This window comes from Eschrichtius robustus, chromosome 3 (genome assembly GCF_028021215.1).
Source record: "Eschrichtius robustus isolate mEscRob2 chromosome 3, mEscRob2.pri, whole genome shotgun sequence".
Lineage (NCBI taxonomy): Eukaryota > Metazoa > Chordata > Mammalia > Artiodactyla > Eschrichtiidae > Eschrichtius > Eschrichtius robustus.
In genome coordinates this window covers 55,894,740-55,920,637 of record NC_090826.1, presented here as the reverse complement: position 1 = coordinate 55,920,637, position 25,898 = coordinate 55,894,740, and the positions used below count along the sequence as shown (strand labels likewise).

Here is a 25,898-nt window from a genome sequence, read left to right as displayed (position 1 = left end):
TGACAGATCTGTATACTGAAAACTATATGACACTGGTAAAAGAAATCAAAAATTACACAAATAACTGGAAAGATATCCTGGGTTCATGGATTAGAAGAACTAATATTGTTAAAATGTCCACACTGCCCAAAGCGATCTACAGATTCAATGTAATCCCTATCAAGATTTCAATGGCACTTTTCACAGAAATAGAACGAACAATCCTAAAATTTATGTGGAACCACAAAAGATCCTGAATAGCTAAAGCAATCTTGAGAAAAAGTTCAAAGCAGAGGCATCACACTTCCTGGTTCCAAACTATATTACAAAGCCATAGTCATCAAAACAGTATGGTACTTGCATAAAAACAGACACACTGACCTATGAAAAGAATAGAGCCCCGAAGTAAAGCCATATATATGTGGTCAACTAATATTTGAAAAGGGTGCCAAGAATACACAATGGGTAAAGGACACTCTCTTTAATAAATGGGTGTTGGGAAAACTGTATGCCCATATGGAAAAAAATGAGACTGGATCCTGATCTTACATCACACACAAATATTTACTCAAACTGGATTAAAGACTTGAATATAAGACCCGAAACCATAAAACTAGAAGAAAATATAGGGGAAAAGCTACGTGACATTGGTCTTAGCAATCATTTTTTGGATATGACACCAAAAGCATAGACAACAAAAGCAAAAATAAGCAAGTGCTAAAAAGCTAAACTAAACTAAAGAGCTTCTCTACAGCAAAGGAAACAATCAACAAAATTAAAAGGCAACTTATGGAATGGGAGAACATATTTGCAAACCATATATCTGAGAAGGGGTTAATATCCAAAATATATTTAGGAACTCATATGACTCAATAGCAAAGAAAACAAATAACCCAATTAAAAAATAGCAAAGAATCTGAATGGACATTTTTGCAAAGAAGATATACAGGTGACCAATAGGCATATGAAGAGGTGCTTAACATCACTAATCATTGGGGAAATGCAAATCCAAAACCACAATGAGACACGATGTTGGTGAGGATGTGGAGAAATTGGAACCCTCGTGCTTTGCTGGTGGAAATGAAAAATGGTACAGCTGCTGTGGAAAATAGAATGGCAGTTCCTCAAAAAATAAGATATAGATGTACCATATGATTCAGCTATTCCACTTCTGGGTAAATACCCCAAAGAATTGAAAACAGGGACTCAAACAGATATTTGTATATAGCAGCATTTTTCACAAGAGCCCAAAGATGGAAACAACCCAAATGTCCATCAATGGATGAATGGATAAAGAAAATGTAGTCTAGGGACTTCCCTGGTGGCGCAGTGGTTAAGAATCCACCTGCCAATGCAGGGGACACAGGTTTGAGCCCTGGTCCGGGAAGATCCCACATGCCGCAGAGCAACTAAGCCAGCGAGCCACAACTACTGAGCCCGTGTGCCACAACTACTGAAGCCCGTGCATCTAGAGCCCATGCTCCGCAACAAGAGAAGCCACTGCAATGAGAAGCCCGCACACCACAACGAAGAGTAGCCACCACTCGCCGCAACTAGAGAAAGCCTGTGGGCAGCAACGAAGACCCAACACAGCCAAAAATAAATAAATAAATAAAAAATTTTAATGTAGTCTATAAATACAATAGAATATTATTCAGCCTTTAAAAAAAGGAAATTCCAATACGTGCTATAACATGGATGACCCTTGAAGACACTATTGTGATGGAAATAAGTCAGACACAAAGGACAAAAACTGTATCATTCCACTTACTTTGGGTACCTAGAATAGTCCAATTCTAAGACAGAAAGTAAACAGTGTTTACTGGAGGCTGGGGAGAAGGGAAAATGGAGAGTTGTTGAATGGGTACAGAGCTGCAATATGGGATGATGAAAAAGTTCTGGAGATGGATAGTAGTGATAGTTGCAAAACAATGTGAATGCACTTAATGCCACTGAGTTGTACACTTAAAATTCAGATCTCACCCCTATCTCTCTGAATCAGATTCTCAGGGCTGAGGAAGTTAGAGTCCAACCCTCTCCATCTTCTTTTTTTTTTTTAAACTCTAGTGGTGATTCTGACAAAAAAGACAGAATCAAGAATCACTAGTCAACATAATATTAAAGATGCAGGTCTAAAAATCGACAGCCGAGTTTAACCAACTGTTTAACAAAGTCCAAAATCTTGCTACATACTTGGAAAACATACTTGAGGTTACCTGGTCCAAGCCCTTATTGTCAGGAAAGAAGAATCACTTCTACAACAATCTGTACAGATGTTCACCTGGGGTCTGCATAATCATTTTCAGTGATATGACATTCACATCTTTGTGAAAGTGTCAAGCTTTTTCTTTGTTTGAAAACTTCAACTATTCTTTGTTATATTAAGCCTAAATCTGCTTTATTGTATGTCATACTTATTGAACTAATTCTGCCCACTAGAGAAACATAAAATATCATGTGACTAGACTAGTCTGTAAATTTTTTTTTTTTAATGTCAAATTAAATGTCAGCTGGTCAACCCTTGCCAAGTTCCATGTATCTATTTCCTTCAATTCTTCTTCACGGGACTTGTTTTCCAGGCCCTGCCCCACTTCACCTGTCTTCTTCCAGATACACTCTCATTTGCCCATTATGTGAATCACCTCAAGTCCAGTTTTTCTAAAGACCCTAGTGCTTTCAATGAATTAAAAAGTCTGTGCAAAAACATACAGACTATTGATATATGAGTTTTATTTAACGTCCCTCAATAACTTAAGCAATTAATCCTGCAGATAAATCTTTAAAATTCATTCTATGAAGAACCACCTTAGCTTCCTCAATGTATAATTATAGGCAGTCTATCCATACCTCCTGCCATGACTAGGTGACACCAAAACCTCTTACAAAGTCAATATTATTATTTTGACATTTGAATATAGCCAACTACAAGAACTGTTTCCTCACATGCCACTTCTAATCCAAAGGGTATTTTAGGGTACAAGTTAAAAAACTTAAATGTACTTTATTCTACCTACCAATTATAACATTTTCAAATATCAGTGGTTTATAAAACAATAAAATTTTGGGTAAAAACCTCCAGAATTAAAACCAAGATTAGATTCTTTTGAACAGACCAGAGATTAATAACTGGCTTTGAAATTTTTCAGATAAAATAGAATTTATTCTACCTTTAAATATTAAAATAATACTTAATTAGCTACAGAATATACATTTTAGAAAAAAATTAGTATATTTTAAAGAACAGCATTATTATTTACTAAGAAATCCTTATAAATAATATCATTATATAATTGGATAAGTATTAATGGTACTACTACACTTTTCCAAACTACAAAATTTTGAACTTACATTCCTTTATATTTGAAAACTATGCATATCTCAAAGTTTTTAGAAAAGCAAATGTTTATAGGAATAAAGAATTCATATTTAAATATTTTATAATAACAGATTTTAAAAAAATTTTATAAAAATTAAATTATTTTATTTACAAACTGGCAAGTAATTAAGCAGAATCCCAAACATCATTTAGCATAACTTATCAAAGGATGGATTTTTGTTTGTTTATAATGACAGGTTTTGTTTTTTTTTTTAAGAGTCCAATATTTTCTTCTCTTTTGAGAAGTAAATGTACAGTTTGAAAAAGTCTTCATGTCATTGACATATTATAGGAATTATCTAGTTTATAATCCATATTTATATACTTTAAGTATATTATCAACTTCCTTTGAAATTCAAAAATAGTTAAGATTGCTTGATACTTCATAAATTATACCACCTGTAAAATAACCAAAAATTAGATTACTCTCGAATTAGAATAATTTCATTTAAGATATAGTTTAAAAGGAATATGTATATATTCCTTTGTAGTATATACATACATGTAGTATACACATATATACTTCATGTATATACATGTATGCATTTATATGTATGTGTATGCATGCATGCACAGTCTCTCTCTCTCTCTCACACACACACACACACACACACACACACACACACACACACAGAGTTTTCTTACCCCTGAACTTATCTCCAGGCCTTTTGGCTGACTTTGTTGTTGTTTATGATGTCCCGTGAGCAAGCCTCCAGCAGTAAGGTTTGGAAAGCTCTGAAGATAAGCCTGTGACCCTGAGAAATTTCCTTCTGCCATCCCCACCAAGGCTGGCTGTTTCTCCTGAGTGTTCCCATGCCCTGGCCCAGCTTGTCCAGCAATGTGCTGATTTGGAAGGAATGGTAACATGCCCATGCCAGCTGTTATAGTTGTTTGAGTTGGAATCAAATTAGATGCTGTAGTGAACCACAAATGCAAAAAGGTTTTGGTTAGATGAGCTTATTCACAATAGTCCTTTCGATTTTGTCAAGTTATGGGCAAAATGTGCAGAAACCTATTTTTTTTTACCTATTAGAGAATAGTTAAAATACAAAAGGTGAGGTTAAAGGTTATAAATTAGCAGCCTCCTGTATGGAAAAACAAAAACCTCTAATAGTAATCATGCTTTTCCTATTTTCAACAACTTCCAGGATAATCTCAAGGATATTATATTTTTTAGTTCCAAGTTTTAATTGTACATTTTAGAAGGTGAGAGCAAAATTTATATACTTTTTGGCATTTAAGTTATATCAGTACCTTTTTTTTAATGCCCAGTCATTGTAATTTGCCTGCTTTCATATTTGAAGGGAATAATTAACTAAGCCTTCAGTTTAAAAGAAATCCCTGACACTCAAAAATTAATAAAGCTACATTAAACCCAACAATACATTTAGTCAGCCGGCTTGTACCAGCTCATAAGAGTCAACTGTGCTATCTCTTCCCAGCTCTTGAGTTCAACGTCTTTGCATGAGTAACCTGAAATCAGCCATGGTTGGACTGTTTACACACAGAAATCCACAAATGCTACAAATCAAGACTTTTTTTTAACCCAGAGAGCTGGTTTTTAAACACCAGCACACCACTGGTTTAAAAAAACATCAATATTTATGAATAGCTAAGCACCAAATGAAAGTTTAACACAAAGTTTTACATTGTTATTTACAGGGAATAACAAGAAATTCTGGAAGAAATAAAATTTTAATAGGAAAATTCTGAACCATTCCATTTTTTAAAACTCTATAGGCCAAAACTAAATGAAAAGAGCTAGTTTTGACAACTATCTTAATTAAATCAAAGTTATATTTTACAAATTCACTAAACAAATTTCTTAAATTATTTTTAGTACTAACTATTTAGAGATAGATTCTCAGTTCTATCTTTTAGCAATATATTTATTTGGACACTTTGAATTTTCAGTGTTCTTACAGCAGCAGTGCTAAAGCAAATGGCTAATTATTTAATCCAACACAAATTATAAATATCTGTATAAGCTTTCAGGCATACAATATTTAATTTTTAGGACAGACTCCATCACACCCTAAAAATGTCTGTACCTGTCTGTGTACTGGTTTAACTTTTGCCCAATTCCAATAGTCTGAATTGATTATTTGACCATTTGACTTGGTTTTATGTACAAGAGGCTAAATATGCTACCCATATTTAACTGACTTGGTTTTTTTTCTTTTTTATCACTGGTGGACTTTCTCTTTTTTTTCCCCCTCAGCAAGCTCACTTCGAACAAATTTCAATTAAACTTCAATTTGAAAGTGCCTTTCAAAATCACATAAGACATCTTGGTATACTACCATGCTATTATTCTGAAAAGAAAAATAATTGTTCTGTTTAAATTTGTTATATTTTAGAGGCACATAATACACATTTTTTTTTTACTACTAATTTGGAGCTCACATTTTAGAAATGATACAAATAAACAATCAAACTTTAAATTTACAATTACCAGATATTTCTTAATAAAAGCTAAGGGTTTCTTATCCAGGCAAAAGTTAAATGGATCCCTATGTAATGGGCTGTCAGCCCAGTGGGCAGCATGTCAGTCTCAAATAGATCTATGTCTTTGCCTCATGCTGCTGTGAACCTTCATCAAATATTAAAGCATATCCAACAGAGAAAGTCTTATCTTGGCATAGAAGCAAGTCCATCAATAAATAACTATCAATAGTATTCTAATATTAAAAATAGAAAAGCCAAGAGGGCTCTTGAAATTTTAAATGATTGAATAAAACTCAAATCTGACCTTCCTGTAAATAAAAGTAGAATACAGGTACACTATCTTTAGATCTCAAATCTGACTGTTTACTGACATCTCAGCAAATACACATCATTTACTTTTATGTGCTTCTCCAAGATGGCCCAACTCTGTTTTTAATGGAAGCGGTGACCCCATCCCTACTGCAGCTTGAAGTACCATAGCTGGGGGTTCTCCAAGTAAGCCTGGTTTCTGCAAAAGAAGAGAAGAAAAGACTTTTGCTCACGGCAGCAAGACATAACCTAATAAAAAAGCTACACATGTGAAAATTCATTAACAATCTGACCAACAGCATGATTATAGAAAAGGAATGAACTCATTTCAAATGAAAAAAATAATTCCATACTTACATTATTAGTATGAATATTCTCAAACTTCATTAATTGTTGCTGTGCCAGTGGTACATGAGAAAGATTCTGAAGAAATAAATTAGAAGTATTACCCATAAGTGAGCTCTGTGAAAATGATAAAACATTAAGTAAGCTTAATTTTGAAGAGCTACTTGTTGTGTAATTCATTTTAAAGTTCAATTCCTGAGTTGATCTGAGCAAAAGCAACTGCTTCTTAATATTCTACTTTCTAATTACGGGCAACACTAATTAATTCTTTCAATAATACACAAGATGTGACCATACAGTCACGAAACTAATTCCATATCCCTTCCTTCTTTTCTTTCATCCTTCCTCCCCTCCCCTCACCCCTTTCTGGCTTTGATGTCAGTATCATTCAATCATTTATTTATTCATTTAATCATTCAACAAAGATTTATTGAGCACTTCTATGTGCCAGGTACTGTGCTACAGTATGATCTGCCCTTATGGATCTTATAGTCCCCTGAGGAGGGGAGACATTAATTAATTATAAAAACATACAATTAAAAATGGCAATGAGTGTATGAAGGAAAAATACAAGGAGCTATGGGAACAAACAGTGGTGGAACTTGATTTAGATTGGTAAATTGAAGGAAGGTTTCCCTGAGGAACTAACTCTTGCACAGAGATCTGAAGGCTGTGGAGAAATAACTAGGTGAAGTCTGGGGGAACAAGGTGGTGCTGCGGTGGGAAGTATTCCAGGCAGAAGGAACAGCAGGAGCAAAGACCTAAGGAGAAGAGAAGAAAGCCCTTCAAGGACCAAAAGCAGTTCACCAGAGCTGGGACAGTGATACCTAATGCATATGAGAGGCAGGAGAGGCCAGCTTAGACAAGCCTCAAGGCAAAATTAAGCAGTTGGTCTTTATTTTAAAGCAAAGGGAATATTGTCAATACTCTGGTCTCCCCTCCCATATCACTTCAAACCTTATTGTAATTAACTGTTTAATGCTTGTTTTCTCTATTTGTTGAAATTCTATAAGGATAAGGACTGTGAATATTCTGTTCAATGCTATAGCCTCAATGACTAGCAGAGTGTCTAGTACATGTTAGATTTTCAATAAAATATGTTGAGTAAATGAATGAACCATGTACAGGTCATATGTTAGATTCTAAGAATGAAAAATAAACAAACAATAAGCCTTTTCCTTAAAAAGCTGCGTTTAGGAACAGACATTCATTCATTCAACCTATAACAACCCATTTATTATGTGTTAGGTTTGATTTGTAATTAGGCTTCTATATAGATGTAGCCTTAAACAGTACCTGAAATTAGTAGGTAATATTTATCTCTAATATTACGGATATTTATGTACACAAACATAGTTTAAAATACTTATCTGAAAAAGGTATGAAAGAAATTTTTTACTCTCATAAATATATAAATTATTTCTATAACATTGATTAAATTTTAAGAATTAAGAGTTATTGTTCATTTATTTTTCTTTCTGTAAATACTTTTTTGAGTTAAGACCACATAAGACTTGTTTTGAGCTACTGAGTTATTTCTAGAAAAATATACCACAAAATATACCTCTTCCCTTCTTAATGCCCTACAAATAGGAATCAATAAATATATAAACTATGATGCTTTGATTACCTTAATTTGATCTGATTTCCTTATTAAGTTCTGTTTTTATGTAGGTACACTTACTACTAAGAATTTCATTTAAAAACAAAATACTCATTTAACTCCTTGAGAACTTTAAGTGTAAAGAACAAACAAAATATTCACTCCAAATTTTTGATGCTTCAGTACTTGATGCTATTTATATACCTGATGTGCTTTATTCAAATGTAAAAATGCAGGGGAGATGGATGGATTCATCAGATGTGGCAAGCTGTGAGGTGTTCCAAGAACTGCTTTAAGAAAATAAAAGTAAAAATTTAACTTTATGATATATATAGAATTAAAAAAATAAATAAAACAAACTCCAAAAAGGGTAAATGAATATTTCTTTAAACTTTTAACGTATTTAGTGGAAGTTCAATGATATACTGACCTTGTCATTGTACAAAAAGTGACAGGCTCCTTTCCTTGTGATTCAACTCTAGAATTTGATTTAGAATTCCAACACCTTCTGTCTCAATGGTAAAACACCAAACCTAGTCTTTCTCTTCTCTGGCACTTAGTGCAAGAAAACTAATTCCACCTTTTAATAAGTATAATACTAATTGAACCCATGTTATTTGCTCAGTATTTTTGTTAGGTTTTTTTGGGTATTCTGGAAGCGGATCAGGTGGGAGGGGAAGGACAATATACAATCCTTGTCGTTAAAGCTTATAATCCAATTGAGAAGAGAATATGTACATTTAAAAATATTTCATAAAAAAACCTAAAGAAACAACAATATTGTACATAGTTGATAAAAGGAATAAATGATAACCATACTCTTTATCAAGTTTGTCTCAGAGTACATATCAGAAGAGATATTTTAAGAACAGACAATATACAGACAAAAAGAACCATGAGATAGAAAATATATGAAGCAATTCATCTAATTATTAGATGTAAATTGTCATAATATACAGCTAATTAGAATCATAGAAGGTCAGGCTTAGAAAGTACTTCAAAAAGCACGTAATCCAATGATCAAACATATTTGAAATTTATACATAACACTGCTACAAGTTCATTCATGCTTTAAAAACTTTGCTTCAAATTTTTGTTACTTGCGAAGGCAATCCATTACATCTTTGGAAAACTGACCATTAGAAAGCACTTTCTTTAGAATGAACCAGTTTCAATGATAGGCAATGGGAAGATTAGATCATTAGGATAAGTTGCTTATAAAGGAAAATACTGTTTATTAGGAAAGAGGGGTAAAGATCACCATTTCATAATGATTAAGGGGTCAATTCATCAATTAGGATGCAACAATCTTAAATGTCTGTGGACCAAATAACAAAGCTTCAAAATATATGAAGCAAAAATTTCTAGAACTGAAAGGAAAAGTAGACAAATCTACGATTATGGTTAGAGATTTCAATATCACTTCCTCTCATTTTTCAGACAGTCACTGTATTTTGTTATAAAACATTAAAATATTTTTTCACAGCTTTTAGTGAATATAGTATTTCCCAGTTTAAAACAACAACCACCAGAATTAAAACATTCTGAAAATGTCCACAGTCTCACATCTAACTGCCCTTACCCTTAGATCTTGGCTAGGTCTCCCATTGAGCCTCTTGCTCCCCTCAATAATTGATACCATAAGTTGACTGAAAACCAGTAAGGATATAGGAGACTTGAACAACACTATCAACCTAAAATTTATATACAAAGGATTATAAAGCTGAGACGAAGTGACAGAGTGGCATGGACTTATATATACTACCAAAGGTAAAATAGATAGCTAGTGGGAAGCAGCCGCACAGCACAGGGAGATCAGCTTGGTGCTTTGTGACCACCTAGAGGGGTGGGATAGGGAGGGTGGGAGGGAGACACAAGAGGGAGGGGATATGGGGATGTATGTATATGTATAGCTGATTCACTTTGTTATAAAGCAGAAACTAACACACCTTTGTAAAGCAATTATACTCCAGTAAAGACGTTAAGAAAAAAAAAAACCGATTTGCAAGGCAGAAATAGAGACACAGACGTAGAGAACAAACGTATGGACACCAAGGGGGGAAAGCGGGGCAGTGGGGGTAGTGGAGGTGGTGGTGAGATGAATTGGGAGATTGGGATTGGCATATATACACTAATATGTATAAAACAGATAACTTGTAACAACCTGCTGTATAAGAAAATAGTCTTAAAAAAAAAAAGAAAAGAAAACTGATGTTCACGGTCAAAAAAAAAAAAAGGATTATAGTAAGTAATGACCAGGTGTGGCTTACCGTAGGAGTGAAAGATTGGTTTAACATTCAAAAATCAATCAATATAAATCATCATGATAACAGACCAGAAATTAAAAAGCCACATTGATGATATCAATAAATGGAGAAAAGCATTATATAAATCCCAGCAATTATCATGATAAAATATCTCAGCAATATAATCCTTATAATCCTTAGTTGTTGTTTTTTTTTTTCTTTTTTCCTTTGTGGGATATTCGAAAGTTTAAAACGTATGAGTCCTAACTTTGGTGGCATCTCAGCTAAAAGAAAAAGCTAAAAGAAGAAAAATTTCCCAGCTTGAAAAAGGAAATCTGTGAATAAAAAACTATAGGTAACATAATGCTTAATAATAAAAGAATGAATGCTTTCTCTGTAAGATCAGGAACAGGGCAAGGATGTCCACTCTCATCAGTTCAATGCACAAATTTTTCAGGAATTTCTATCAACTGCAATAAAGCAAGAAAAAAAATAAAAGGTATATATATTGTAAAGGAAGAAGTAAAACAGTGTTTATTTGTAGATGACATGATTGTCTATACAGAAAATCCTAAGAGCAATACCTACTATTGATAGAAATAGAAAGCAAGACTGCAAGATACAAGATAAATAGACAAAATCAATTGTACTTGTATATGCTAGCAACAAGCAATAGGACATTGAAATTTAAAAAGTGATACTATTTAAAATAGTATCAAGAATATATAAAGAACTCAGCAACAAAAAGACACACAACCCTGTTTAAAAATGGGCAAAGAACTTGATTAAGCATTTCTCCAAAAGAAGACATAAAAATAGACAACAAGCACAAGAAAAGATGCTCAACATAATTAGTCATTAGGGAAATTCAAATCAAAACCATGATGAGTTGCCAGTTGATTCCTATTTGGATGGCTAAAATAATAATAATAATTTTAAAAACCCAGAAAGTAACAAGAGTCTATAAAGTTATGGAGAAATTGGAACCCTCATACATTGCTTTGGGAATGTAAAATGGTGCAGCCACTGTGGAAAACAGCTTGGCAGTTCCTTAACAAGTTAAACATAGAATAACCATATGACCCACCAATTCTAGTTCTAGGAATATAACTCCAAAAGAACTGAAAACAAATGTTAAAATGCTTGTACATGAATATTCATAGCAACACTCTTCACAACAGTCGAAAAGTGAAAACAACTCAAATGTCCATCAATGCTATGTGCATACAATGGAATATTATTCAGCCACAAAAAGGAATGAAGTACTGATACATATTACAGTACTCAGAAACATCATGCTAAGTGAAAGAAGCCAGACACCAAAAGTCACATAGCGACTTCTGTTTAATATGAAACACCCAGAATAAGCAAAAGTGTAAAGATAGAAAGCAGATTGGTTGTTGCCAGGGCCTGGACAGAGGAGGAAATGGGAAGTAACTGTTTCATGGGTCCAGATTTTATTTTGAGGTAATGAAAATGTTTGAAAGTAGGCAGAGTTGGTGATTACACAACACTGTGAATGTACCAAATGCCACTGAATTACTGACTCTGAATTCTGCCTCAGAAAATTACTGCAATAAAAAAATAGTATCAAGGAACATGAAATGCTATGGATAAATCTGCAAAAATATGTGTAAGATTTATACCCTGAAAACTACAAAATACTGCTGAGAGAAATTAAAGAAGACCTAAATAAATGGAGAGATATACCGCACCTATGGCAAACTGCTGTCAATTCTGCACAGATTAGCATACAGATTCAACACAATTCCAATCAAATTTCCAGAAGACGTTTTTCATAGAAATTGACAGCTGATTCTAAAATTTATATGCAAATACAAAGGACCTAGGATAGGCAAAACAAAGAGAAAAAGAACAGAGTTGAAGGACTTTCACTAACTGATTTCAGGACTTATTATAAAACTGTATATAATCAAGACAATGTAGTATTGATATAAAGACAGACACTTAGATCAATGGAATAGAAACAGAGAGTCCAGAGATAGAGCCATATATATATGGTCAATTGATTTTTGAAAAAAGTGTCAAGAAATTCAAAGAAAAAGGATAATCTTTTTTAACAAATGATGCTGGAACAACTGTAAAAAAAAAATTAACCTGGACCTTTACCTCATATCATAAACAACAATTAACTTGAAATCATTCATCAACCTAAATTTAAGAGGTAAAATTATAAAACTTCTTGAAGAGAAAACATATAAGAACATCTTGGCAAAGATTTCTTAAATATGACACAAGAAGTATGAATTATAAAACAAAAAATAATAAACTGGACATAAAGTATTTAACCAATAAACTGGTCAAAATAAAAAATTTTGCTCTTCAAAAGATATTGTTAAGAAAATAAAAGGACAACCTACAGAGTGGTTGCAAACCCATATATCCAATAAAGGACTTGTATCTAGGATAAAAAATCCTAACAACTTAATAGGAAGATAAACAACCTAATTTTAAAATGTACAAAATATCTTAAAAGATATATTAACAAAGAAGGTAAAAAGATGTCAAATTAGTACATTAAAAGCTGTTCAAAATCATTTGTCAAAAGGGATATTCAAATTAAAACCACAATGAGATAGCACTATAAACCAAATAGAAAGACTAAAATTAAAGGATCAACATATCAAATGTTGGTGAGGATACTGAACGAACTAGAGCCCTGGACACTGATGGTGTGAATGTAAAATGGTTCAACCACATAGAAAACAATTGGAAGAGTGTCTCACAATGTAAACATACACCTACCATATGACCCAGCCATTCCACAACTATGTCTTTATCCAAGAGAAATGAAAGCATAAGTCTACATAAAGATTAGAAGCAAATGTTCACAGCAATTTTATCTGTAATGACCCCAAACAGGAAATAACCTAATGTTCAACAAATCAATGAAAATGGAAATTGTAGAATGGAATACTACTCAGCATTAAAAACGGAACAAAACTATTGGTACATGCAGCAACATGGATGAATCTCAAAATAATAAGCCGAGGGAAAGAAGCCATACGGTACATACTGTGTGACTCCATTTATATAAATTTCTAGAAAATACAAACTATAGTGACAGAAAGCGAATCAGTAGTTTCCTGGGGATGGGGGGAGGGGTTACAATGAGGCAAAAGGAAAGTTTTGAGAGTAATGAATATGTTCATTATTTGGATTATGGCGAGAGTTTCATGGGTTATACATATGTTAAAGCTTACCAATTTGTACAATTTAAATATGTGCAGATGAATGTGCCTCAGTTATACCTCAAGAAAGCTGTTAAAAATACAATTTAGATTCTAAGTAATTGTATACTAGTTAAACTTTCAGACAGACACACACACAAGGACAGAGAGAGAGAAATCTACAATATTTACACTATACTGTATTTTTTTAAGGTAGTTAGAAGGTCTGGATTGAAGAGAAAAGATCAGTACGGTTCAAGAAACATAAAGTAGGTATAGGAGGAAAATCGACCTGACGGTCGAGCACACATTAGATCAGAAAAAAAGAAGGCAGACCAGAAAAGTAGTTAAAAGTTTACAGACTAGATCATATATAACAAGGTATGTATAAGTTGTGCAACAGAGAGGTTAAGGAAGGAGTTTAATCAGTAAACAATACTTAAGTACTTTTCACTATAAATAGCAGTTCTGTCCTAGGTGCCTGAGATGAACAAAACAGATAAATCTTTGCCATTATGGAGCCTCCTCTAGTCTAGTGGAAGAGAAGGCAATAAACAAGTAGATATGTGTCAGTTACTTGAAAAAATGATACAGTGAGAAAGAAGTTTGGGCAAGGGTTTAAATACAAATATATCATACAGGCATACTTCAGGTTTGGTTCCAGGCCACTCCAATAAAGTGATTATCGCAATAAAGCAAGTCACACAATTTTTTTGGTTTCTTGGTGCATATAAAAGTTATGTTTATGCTATACGGTAGTTTATTAAGTGTGCAATAGCATTATGTCTAAAAAACAATGTATATACCTCAATTTAAAATTCTAAAAATGCTAACCATCATCTGACAAAAGCAGTGTTGCCACAAACCTTCAATTTGTAAAAAAAAAAACATAGCATCTGTGAAGCACAGTAAAATATGGCACACTTGTGTGTATATATATCATATAATATAAACAAATTACAGAGAATTATGATCCTTTGTAATTATTTTAGTTTGTTCAGAGCCCTCTGTGAAGAGCTCAGGATATAGTAAGGGATATAGTTAAGATATAGTAAAAAAACATAGTAAAGGAAAAACGAATGAAATTTATTGATTAACAAGATAGCTTGTCTTTCCTGAACACCAAGAAACTTTCCATACACTCTCTCTTTGCATGTGTTCAAGTAAGGTATTTAACCCTCTTCCCTGGCCATTCCAAACAAAGAAAAAGCTATCAGTGTAATAATGAAACATCTTTCTTAAAATTGTAAAAGTAGCACTAAAATAAAAAAGCCTAATCTCATATGGTCATACACCAACCTGAGTAGAAAAGCAGAGTGGAGAATACATATCTTAGATGAAAACATGAGACAAAAATAATTTGGGGGAGAAGTTACTAAAGATAGTCCAGGTGTGAACTATACTTTCTAAGAGACCCAAGAGTGTAATATACTTCTTTAAACTCTGATACAATCTTGGAGTGCATTAATAGAAATATAATGATCATAGGAAGGAAATCCCACTGCATTCTGTACTGATTAGAACCCATCTATAGGATAAATTCATGTCTGTGTACACCATATTTCAGGGCAACCCAGACAACCTAGGTATCTCTACAAGAGGACAATTTGGTGGGGGCGGGGTGCTCTAGAGAGCATATCCTATGACAATGTTATGTAAAGTCAAATACAGAGCTATAGTTTACAAAGAGAATAGAAGAGGTGTATAAAGAGAACCATACTCAATATTTTGTCACAACACATAAGGGAAAAGAATCTGAAAAAGAAAATATATATATATATGAATCACTTTGCTGTACACCTGAAACCAACACATTGTAAATCAATTATACTTCAATAAAAAAATAAAATAAATACAATTGTTAAAAAAGAGAACTGTTATTTATATTTACTTTCATCTTAAAATATAAAAATATTAAGCTTTATCATTTCTTAATATATGGATTGACAAAGGTGCATTCATGTAATTGACATATAAGTGATACATATACTGTATATATCGGGGCTCTACTAAAAATATACTTTACTGATAGAGTTCCATAGTCAAAAAATAAATAAATAAAATGAGACCACTGGTCTGGAGAACAGAAGACAAAGAAAATCAAAGATGACTAAGGTTTCATGATAGCTGTCTTCAACATTAGAAGGCTTTTCTTATGGAAGAAGGAATAGATTTATTCTGTGTTTCCTCATAGGAAGAACTAGAATAAGTGGCTAAAAGTCATAGAAATCACCATCTAATATAAGGGAAAAATCTAGTAATTAAATTTGTCAAACCAGGGAATAGCAGCTTTGGAAAATAATGAGCTGCTCTATGCTTTGAGTAGTCAAGACATACAAAGGATATCTCGATACCATTAAAATTGTAGAAGGGGTATCTGACTGCATAGTAGGCTGAGCTGGACACCTCTAAAGCTACTTCTTACACAGAGATAATTGATGATTATATGAAGTACTTAATATGAACGTTGTTGGTATAATAAAGAATTTAACTGGTCTTTGTCTTTGGTTACTGGAAGGAAAACTCTAAATCCTTGGAATTTCCCCAGTGATAGGAGTGTCTTTGTTATGCTAATGAGGTGACTCAGTGTGGGCCCCTAGATGGCTTCAGGATGGGGGCTGGTCATACCAGAAAGACCTACCATGTGATTAGAGGACTGTAGCTTTGAGCCATATGATATCAGCCTAACCTCCTGACTTCCAGGGAAAGGAGGGGGACTGGAGATAGAGTTCAATAACATGGCCAGTCATGCCTACATAGCAAAACCCCAATAAAAACTCTAGACACTGAAGTTAGTGCAGTAGGGAGTTCTGGCTAATTAATACACATGTGTGCTGTAAGGCAGATGTGCTCTGATTCCATGGGGAAAGAGCATAAAAGCTCTGCAGTCAGGACCTTCCGGTTTGGAAGCCCTAAGTCTCTTGATTAAGCTATTTCTGAATTACATCTTTTATAACAAAACTGTAATCATAAGTACAGTAAGTTCCCTACATACGAACCTTCAAGTTGCAAACTTTTAAAGATGCAGACGTGTGTTCACATGTCGAATCACGTAAATTAGTTTACGTGCCTGGCGTACCTTGTCACGTGTGTGCATCCTCTACAAGTGGTTGTGCTTTTGTGTGCTTTACTGTACAGTATTGTATAGAGTACAGTAGTACAGTATCTTTATTTCAAGCCCAGGATGTCCGGAAGCAAGCGTGAAAGCAGCGGTGATACAGCTGGTACTGCTAAGAAGTGCCAGGAATTGGAGGCCCAGAGAAAGGATGAAGAGAGGCAAGAGGAAGAAGAAGTAACTAAAGAACCGAAGAGATTCACGACGCAGGAAATGGCAAGGGAATTTTCTTTATTTGAGGAGGCACTGTTAGTTTTGAGGCACAGGACCGGAACGTAGAATGGTACACGAAAGTTGCAGCAGCCGTTCAGAGTGCAATCCAGTGCTACTGTGTCATCTATGATGAGAAAAGAAGGCCTATTACCCAGACATCACTGGATCATTTTTTCAAGAGGGTAGGTAGAACTGAATCCAGCAAGGAACCAGAACCTGTGCCGTCAACGTCAGGCCTGAGTGAAATTGCAGCTTGCCCTCCGTCTCCTATTGCTGATGATCCTTCAGCTCTGCCATCTCTCACCTCCTCTCCCTCCTCCAGTCAGTAACTCTTCTTGCCTGTTCACTGGATGCCAGACCCTGTATGCCGGCTGTTGTACTGTACTACTGTACTTTTCAAGGTACTGTACTGTAAGATTTAAAATGTTTTATTTTTGTTTGTTTGTTTTTTACGTATTATTTGTGTGAAAAGCATTATAAACCTATTAGAGTACAGTACTATATAGCCCACTATGTTAGTTGGGTACCTAGGCTAACTTTGTTGGACTTAAAAACAAATTGGACTTACAAACGTGCTCTTGGAATGGAACTCGTTTGTATGGGGGTGGGGGACTTACTGTACAGTGCTTTCCTAAGTTCTGTGAGTCTAACAAATTATTGAACCTGAGGAGGTCACAGGAACCCCCAAATTTGAAGCGAGTTAGTCAGAGGTGTAGGTGACCAGGGGACCTCTGAAGTTGTGCCTGCTGTCTGAAGTAGAGGCAGACCTGTTGGGGACAAAGCCATTACTTGTAGGATCTGTGCTAACTCTAGTAGTTGATCGGGTAGTTGGTGCTAGAACTGAATTGCAATATACTAGTTGGTGTTAGACCAGTTGGAGCTGAAACAGAATAAGTATATTTAATCTAAACATTTGTAATCTAAAGCTTAGTATTGAATATAGGCATTCATTTCCTCATAATGATAAAACATCCATTTTGTGTATGTACAGTTGTGAATTTCAAAAGGTAAACTCTTCTCAATGAATACTAAATAGATATTTAATGTATGCCAATATTATAAAAATTTCATAATACTTAGAAAATAATGATGTTTTTCTCATTTTCTACAATTTCACAATGAAAAAGAAAGAGCAGAGAGGAAACAGACCTTTAGCACTTTCCAACAAAGTAATTCTGCCAAAAATATTATGTAGAAAAGTATCATATCCTTTGTTAATATAGGCTGTAACAATGTAGTATATTAAATATTACCTTATTAAGCCATGTGTTACCTGGTTTACAAATTCATGTCAACCAGTAACTAAACTGAAGGTTTAATATTTAATACTTATTAATAGTTAAAAAAAAAAATCAGGAAACCCATAAGCAGTTTGTCCCTATCAAAAACAGTCAAAACATATTTTCACCTCAGATCATTAATTAAAATAAATTATATTTTATATATTCACTGATAAATTCTAGAAAAAATAAATATTTTTGGACTAATTTAAGTGTGTTTTTCATGTAAAACAGCACAATTAACTTCATGCCAACATTCTACGTTTAATCAGCACACATGAAGTTTACCTGGTTTAACAGTTCGCCCGCAGAGCTGGGGTTGTAGAAGAACTTGTAACATGGCAGGGTTGTTTAAACTTTTCATAATTTGCACTGGATTTGGCTCTGGAAGTAAGCCCTTTTGATTACTGTGCATCTTCGATGAATACAGAAATAGAAAACATTAGAACAAGGATAAGCACAAAGATGAAACTGTAAAGGCTTTTTTCCAGAAATTCTCATTCATCTGATAAGATCTATTTTATGATTACCACAATTTGCTTTATATTATATACTTGTTGTATACATTCTACCACAATTCCTAATTATAATAAGATATTCTACCATACAACATACACTGAAATCCTCATAGAATGTTTCAGTTAAGTAGAAATTGGCTTTAAGAGGACTAATGATTTAGTCAGATAAATCTCTTCATACAAGTAGAAAGATATCAGGGGAATCTGAATTTATTAACAGCGAGGTAACTTGTTGACACAGGATGAATACTTTGATACTGTAGAAGAACCTTACTACAATGTTGATCTAAAGTTTAATAATGTGGGATGCCTTACAAAGCAACATTTTTCTTATAACAGTCTTTATTTCATTAACTTAATCCTCTAATATGAGACAAAGATGAACTGGCCTTACATACATGTAATTGGGTAGCTTCCTAAATACATGAAATTGCTCTCAGATTTTAAAAGCCAGCCTGATAGATGAGAATATTAACATAATGATGTAAAAGGAAAACTATAAACTTCCAGCCAGGAGAAAATGGAGAACCGACAAAGACAACTGGATTCCCTCTCTCATCCCAAGCTGTGACAGTAAGAGGGAGAGGGTGATGGATTGAGAACCTGACACTAAACCCGTGAGAAATCCCTGGACAGACACAAGGTGGTGCCTCAAGAGTGTGAGAGAGGCTGGATCCACAGACAGGATAGCTTGGGGAAGGGCCTTTTAGTTGTGTAACTGTTTCTTCCTCCACATCACCCCCTAGGGATCATGGCTAGGAAGAAGCAGGAAAACAGCAGCATCAGTCCAGTGTCTGCCTAGGAGCAGTGAATTAACAGCAGGGTGTCGTGCAAACTCAAGAGACAGTGGGGACCATGTAACACTAGGTAGAGGCACCGAAAACTTCCTTCCCACATCCTCCAACCTCCTCTACTTCCTTCCTCCCACTGGGCAGGGTGGAAGAGTTATAACTGAGGAAGGCAGAACTTGGAAAAGAGCAGGGTTGAGAGAAGAGATTAAGAGGCTCTAAGGGGCAGGGTTGCCTGGCTGGGGTGGGAAAGGGCTGTGGTCAAGGCCAGATGGTCAAGGCAGAGGTTCTCAGCCCTAGGTTCCTGCCTGCCTTCCCTAAACCCTAGCTGAGACCAGCCTTCAGCGTTCCTCCTCCATCTCCAGCCCCTCAACCTCTAAACACTCACATACAAAGAAGCCAACCGCCATACCCCACTACCAAAGGAGATATGTGTCCACAGAACAAAATAACTAGGCATCAGGAGAATGTAGCCACAAAAACTAAAGGCAACAAACTGAAGCACCTATAAGAGACAAAGCAGAATTAAAGGATAGGAAATAATAAGAATGTTAACTAAACATAACAGACACGCTAAAAAAAGATAATATATTTTTATTGGTAACATGAAACAAGGACAAGCAGTTATAAAGAACAACCAATTAGAAATATGAAGTATGGGGGGCTCCCCTGGTGGCGAAGTGGTTGAGAATCTGCCTGCCAATGCAGGGGACACGGGTTCGAGCCCTGGTCTGGGAAGATCCCACATGCTGCGGAGCAACTAGGCCCGTGAGCCACAACTACTGAGCCTGCGCGTCTGGAGCTTGTGCTCCACAACAAGAGAGGCCGCGATAGTGAGAGGCTCATGCACCGCGATGAAGAGTGGCCCCCGCTTGCCGCAACTAGAGAAAGCCCTTGCAGAGAAACGAAGATCCAACACAGCCAAAAATAAATAAATTTTTAAAAATAAATAAATAAATAAAAATAAAAAATAAAGGAATTCCTTAAAAAAAATATGAAGTATGAAAAACACAACTGTTGGAGAAAAATAATAGCAGCCATCACTTACTATATATACTTGGCATTGTTCTAAGCATGTTACACGGATTAGATCACTTAATACCCCAAAACAACTCTATAGGGTTCATGTTATTACCCCCATTCTATAGGTGAGGAAACTGGAGAAACTCATAAAGCATTATTCTTAACCTCTACTCTGTGCTTTAACAGATAAGTTAAACAGTAGAATATATGCGACTGAAAAACAAAATAGTGATCTGAAAGGTCAGGTCAAATAAACTTCCCAGAATACATGAGCAAAGGATAAAGAGGGAAATACAAACAAAGTAAAACATGGTAATGAAAAATGCAAACAAAACAAAAGAGAAAACCAAGGTAATGAAGAGAATAGAAGTCTTAACATCTATATAATAGGAGTCCCTGAAGGATTAGGAAAAAAAGGGAATCTTTGAAGAAGTAATGGCTGAGAATTTCCCAGTATTAAAGAAAAATTAAAGACCGCAAAATGAAAGGGTTCTAAATATGATATGGAAAAACACACACCTGGTTACATTTTTTTGGTGTGAAATTTAAGAACATCAAACACCCCCCCCACCATACTAAAAACTTCCAGTGAGGAAGAACATATCTCAAAAAAAAAAAAAAAAGAAGCAGATTAATATCATCTTCACACTCAAAGCGTCAACCCTGGACTTAAGAAGGCAACAAATTAATATTTTCAAAGTGCTGCAGAAAAAAAACTTTGAATCTAGATTTTTATATTCAGCTAAGCTATTACTTAAATATGGAAAAGAAATAAAAAATATTCCCAGCCATACACAGTCTAAAAAGTTTTTACTAGATGAAACACTTTCTGAAAATGAGAAATGAGAATAAATGCATGATGATATTACACAATACATGGAAATTAGGGTTTGTAATATCACAGTTAATTTTAATCTTGTATATAAAAGCCAGGACCATAAAAACAAAAACATTAAGGTTGGGAATTCCCTGGTGGTCCAGTGGTTAGTACTTGGTGCTTTCACTGCCGTGGCCTGGGTTCAATCCCTGGTTGGAGAACTAAGATCCCGCAAGCCGTGCAGTGTGGCCAAAAAAAAAAAAAAAAAAAAAAAAAAAATGAGGCAATCCTAAAGTAAAAATGTACTTTATGTACTCCCAATATGGAGGTAGGTGGGGTAGAAGGAAGAAGCAGGATGGAGTTTAGAATGAACTAAGTGGGAAGAAAGAGATACTGATCAACCTAGGGGTGTTAATAAGTTAGGAACAATCACCAGTAGGATAAAATAGAACATGTCACTCTCGAAGCAGAAGAAGAAAATTCTAATTTATCCAATAGTAGATGGGAAATGAAAATAAAGGAAAAAAGTATAGTTAAAAAAAAATGACAAGTGTTGGTAAACAGGACAGAGGTTCCTCATAAAATTAAAAATAGAACTACCATATGATCCAGCAATTCAACTTCTGGGTATTTATCCAAAGAAAACAAAAAACACTAACTCGAAAAGATATATGGACCCCATGTTCATTGCAGCATTATTTACAATAGCTAAGATATGAAAACAACCTAAGTTTCCAAAAATGGATGAAAAGATAAAGAAAATGTAGTGTGTATATGTATATAGACAATGGAATATTATTCAGCCATAAAAAAGAATGAAATTTTGCCATTTGTAGTCACATGGATGGACCTTGAGGGTATTATGCTAAGTGAAATAAGTCAGGCAGAGAAAGATGGATACTGTATGATCTCACTTATATGTGGAATCTAAAAACAAAACCAAAACCAAAACCATAGATACAGAGAACAGACTGATGTTTGCCAGAGGGAGGGGGTGGAGGGTGAGTGAAATGGTAACGGGGGTCAAAAAGTACAAACTTCCAGTTATAAGACAAATAAGTCATGAGAATGTAATGTACTGCACAGTGACTATCACTACAGTTCATAATACTCTACTGCATGTTTGAAGGTTGCCAAGAGAGTAGTTCTTAAAAGTTCTCATCACACGAAAAAAAAATTTTGTGATCATATGTGGCGATAGATGTTAACCAGACTTACTGTGGTGATCATTTCACAATATATACAAATACTGAATCATTAGTTGTACACTTGAAATCTAATATAATGTTGTATATCAATTATATTTCAATTAAAAGAAATCTATATCAGAAGAATAGCTTTTAAAAATTCCTAGGTAGCTATAAACTGGAAAAAAACCTAATAATTAAGCTAAAAGGAAATCATAACAAAAATTTGAAACATTCATAATATAAAATTTATGACACATAGGTATAGCATTAGTTATAGAAGTAAGCTTACTTTAACTATGTTCATCAGAAAACAGTCTAGGTTGAAAACAGAGGAGCTAACCACTGATAACATTAAAGATGGGCGGGGGAGGGGGGGAGAGTAAATCCAAAGAAGAAAGAAGCAAGGAGATTATAAAGAAAGGGCAAGAATAAGCAAAAGACAGAAAAAAGAGAAATAATGAACAAAACAAAAGCTGTTTCTTGGAAAGCAAAATAAATAGTTTGCAAGACTGATCAAGGGGAAAAAAAAGGAAATGCAAATAAATAAAATATACAATAAAAAGAGGAGACTAGACATGACAAATTTTAAATAAAATTTTATAAATAGCTATGTGCCAATAAATTAAAAAACTTAGACAAACTGGATAAATTTGTAGAATATAATCAAATGCCACATATAGCACACAGAGAAAAATAAAACTAATAAACCTAATATCCACAGAAGAAACTTAAGTGGTAATCAATGATTTCCTTCTGGAAGGGGCTCAAGGAGTAGGTCTACATGGTTTCATAGATGAGATCTCTCAAAACTTTCAAAGAACAGATGACCTCTATTTTATGCAAATTGATCCATGAAATGGAAAGAAAAGGAGAAGGGGGAGAAAAATACGTAAATCATTAATGAGGTTAATGTTCTCTTGATTCCAAAATTAAGTAAAAATGGTACCCCAAAATTTAAGCATTTTCACTTATGAGCACATTTGCACATATACCAAATAAAATATTATCCAATAAAATCAAACAACGCGGGCTTCCCTGGTGGTGCAGTGGTTGAGAATCCACCTGCCAATGCAGGGGACACAGGTTCGAGCCCTGGTCTGGGAAGATCCCACATGCCGCGGAGCAACTGGACCCGTGAGCCACAACTACTGAGCCTGCGCGTCTGGAGCCTGTGCTCCGCAACAAGAGAGGCCGCGATAGTGAGAGGCCCGCGCACCGCGATGAAGAATGGCCCCCGCTCGCCGCAACTAGAGAAAGCCCTCGCACAGAAACGAAAACCCAACACAGCCAAAAATAAATAAATAAATAAATAAATTTATATAAAAAAAATCAAACAATGCATAGGAAAAAAATCATTATCAATTAGGATTTACAACACAAGGATAGTGTAACATTAGAAAAACCTATCAATTGGATTCAGCACATTAATGAACTTAGGGAGAAATCACATAAAATTATCGCAATAGTTGTAGAAATACTCTGATAAACATCAATACCTACTTATGATTTTTTTTTAAATCAAAAAACTTGATAAAGGATATGTACCAAGAACCTATAGAAAAAAAAAATCAATGCAGCACATTACTTTTAAGACTGAGAAAACTTCAAGATTCCTCACTGTTAACTAATATCTAATCACGAAGGGCCCTGTATGCCATGGTAAGGAATTGAACTTATGCACACATTAAAGAATATTAAGCAAGAGAATGACATAATCTGGTTTGAGGATGAGAAAGATCACTCTTGTGGCACTGTGGAAGATGGATTAGAATGGGGAAGACTAACGACATGGCAACCACATAGCAGGTTATTCGAACCATCAAGGTGAGGAAAATGAGATCCTGAGTAAAGTAACAAAGATGCTGACAAGTCTCAAGGATTTAATAGATACCAGGAGGTGGAAGTGAAAGGATTTGCTAGTATTCTCGACATCTTGATCTATGGAATAGGTGAAGAAGACCAATCATGATTAACTGAGTTTTTAATTCAGACAGTTCTAGTTTGAATGAACTGATGCCATACATAGATATTACAGACACAGAAAAGCAGGTCCCAGAGAAAAATAGATTTCTTTTGGAAATGTTGAAATTGAACTATTTATATAACATAAAAAGGGACTGTTTAAATATCATTTGGAAATACAGATTTAGTGCTTAGAGCAATTGGGTCCAAAAATATATGCTTGGAAATCATCACTGATAGGCAATAACTAAAACCACTGGAGTGCTGAAGAGGAAGAAAGTGAGGAGGTCAAATACAGAAGTCTACTGACAGCAGCCCTTCGGGAAAAAGAAGAAAGGGATGGGATGGTTAGACAGGTAGGAAAAAAACGGTAGGCAGAATTCAAGGTAGTAGGCGGTTGGTTTTATTTTATTTTTTAAAAAATATTTATTTTATTTATTTTCCTTATTTTTTATTTTTTTTAGCTGTGTTGGGTCTTAGTTGCGGCACACGGGACCTTCGTTGAGGCAGGCAGGATCTTTCACTAAGGCGCCACGTTGCGGCGCACCGGTTTTCTCTCTAGTTGTGGCGTGCGGGCTCCAGGGCGCGTGGGCTCTGTAGTTTGTGGCACGTGGGCTCGCTCGTTGAGGCGCGTGAGCTCAGTAGTTGTGGTGCGTGGGCTTAGTTGCCCTGCGGCATATGGGATCTTAGTTCCCAGACCAGGGATCGAAGCCGCGGCCCCTGCATTGGAAGGTGGATTCTTTACCACTGGACCACCAGGGAAGTCCCAGGCGGTTGGTTTTAAATGTTGCAAAGAAACCAGGCAAAGAAAGACTGAAAAGTACCTTTTCGACTGAATATTAAGAAATTCCTGTTAATCTTAAAGAGAACAGATTCACTTGAATAGTGCCGGCAGAAACTATATTGCATTGGGCTGAGAGGGAAATGAGAAAAGAAGAAAAGGTGACTAGTGGGACCTAATTGTTCAAGAAGCTCCAGCTGTGAGGGAAAAAAAGTATTACAAAGGCTCGTATTTAGAGAGGATTTTTAAAGGAAAAGATTTGAGCGTATTTATAAGCAGATGGGATAGAGCTAGTGAACAACAAGTGAATATAAGTAGAAAGGTCAGGAGGAAGATCCTTGAGGACAGGGGACATGGGCATGAGTCCCTGCTTTGGCAGGAGGAAGCACAGCCCTCCCTCCGAGAGAACAGGGATCTTTGTTTTGTTCACTGATGAATCCTAAACATCTCTAACATACCTAGCATGCAGAGGATACCCAAAAAGTATTTAAGGAATGAATGCTATTTAAGAGAAAAAATGGGGGCACTTTTGCTGGGGGAGTTTGAGAAAAGTTGAATGAGTGAGTCCAGCACATGGCCTTTATATTTCTATAAAGTAGGAGCCACGATCATCGGATAGAAAGAAAGACAAAGACAGGAAAAGAGTGAAGATTTGAGAGAGTCACTGTAGAAAATGGAAAAGAATGGCTGATGAGAGATAGCTAGTTTTGCTGG

The 25,898-nt window shown here is 35.0% G+C and overlaps 1 protein-coding gene across 1 annotated transcript in view; it reads right to left on the bottom strand.

Moving 5' to 3' along the window:
• RAVER2 (ribonucleoprotein, PTB binding 2) overlaps positions 1–25,898 on the bottom strand; it is a 90,311-nt gene that overhangs the window by 43,411 nt on the left and 21,002 nt on the right. The window contains exons 4-8 of the mRNA XM_068540048.1: positions 18,394–18,520; positions 8,265–8,350; positions 6,470–6,535; positions 6,200–6,311; positions 4,001–4,269 (exon numbers count right to left, since the gene is read on the bottom strand). Coding sequence (XP_068396149.1) covers positions 4,001–4,269; positions 6,200–6,311; positions 6,470–6,535; positions 8,265–8,350; positions 18,394–18,520 — 660 coding nt within the window. The remainder of the gene's footprint in view (positions 1–4,000; positions 4,270–6,199; positions 6,312–6,469; positions 6,536–8,264; positions 8,351–18,393; positions 18,521–25,898) is intronic.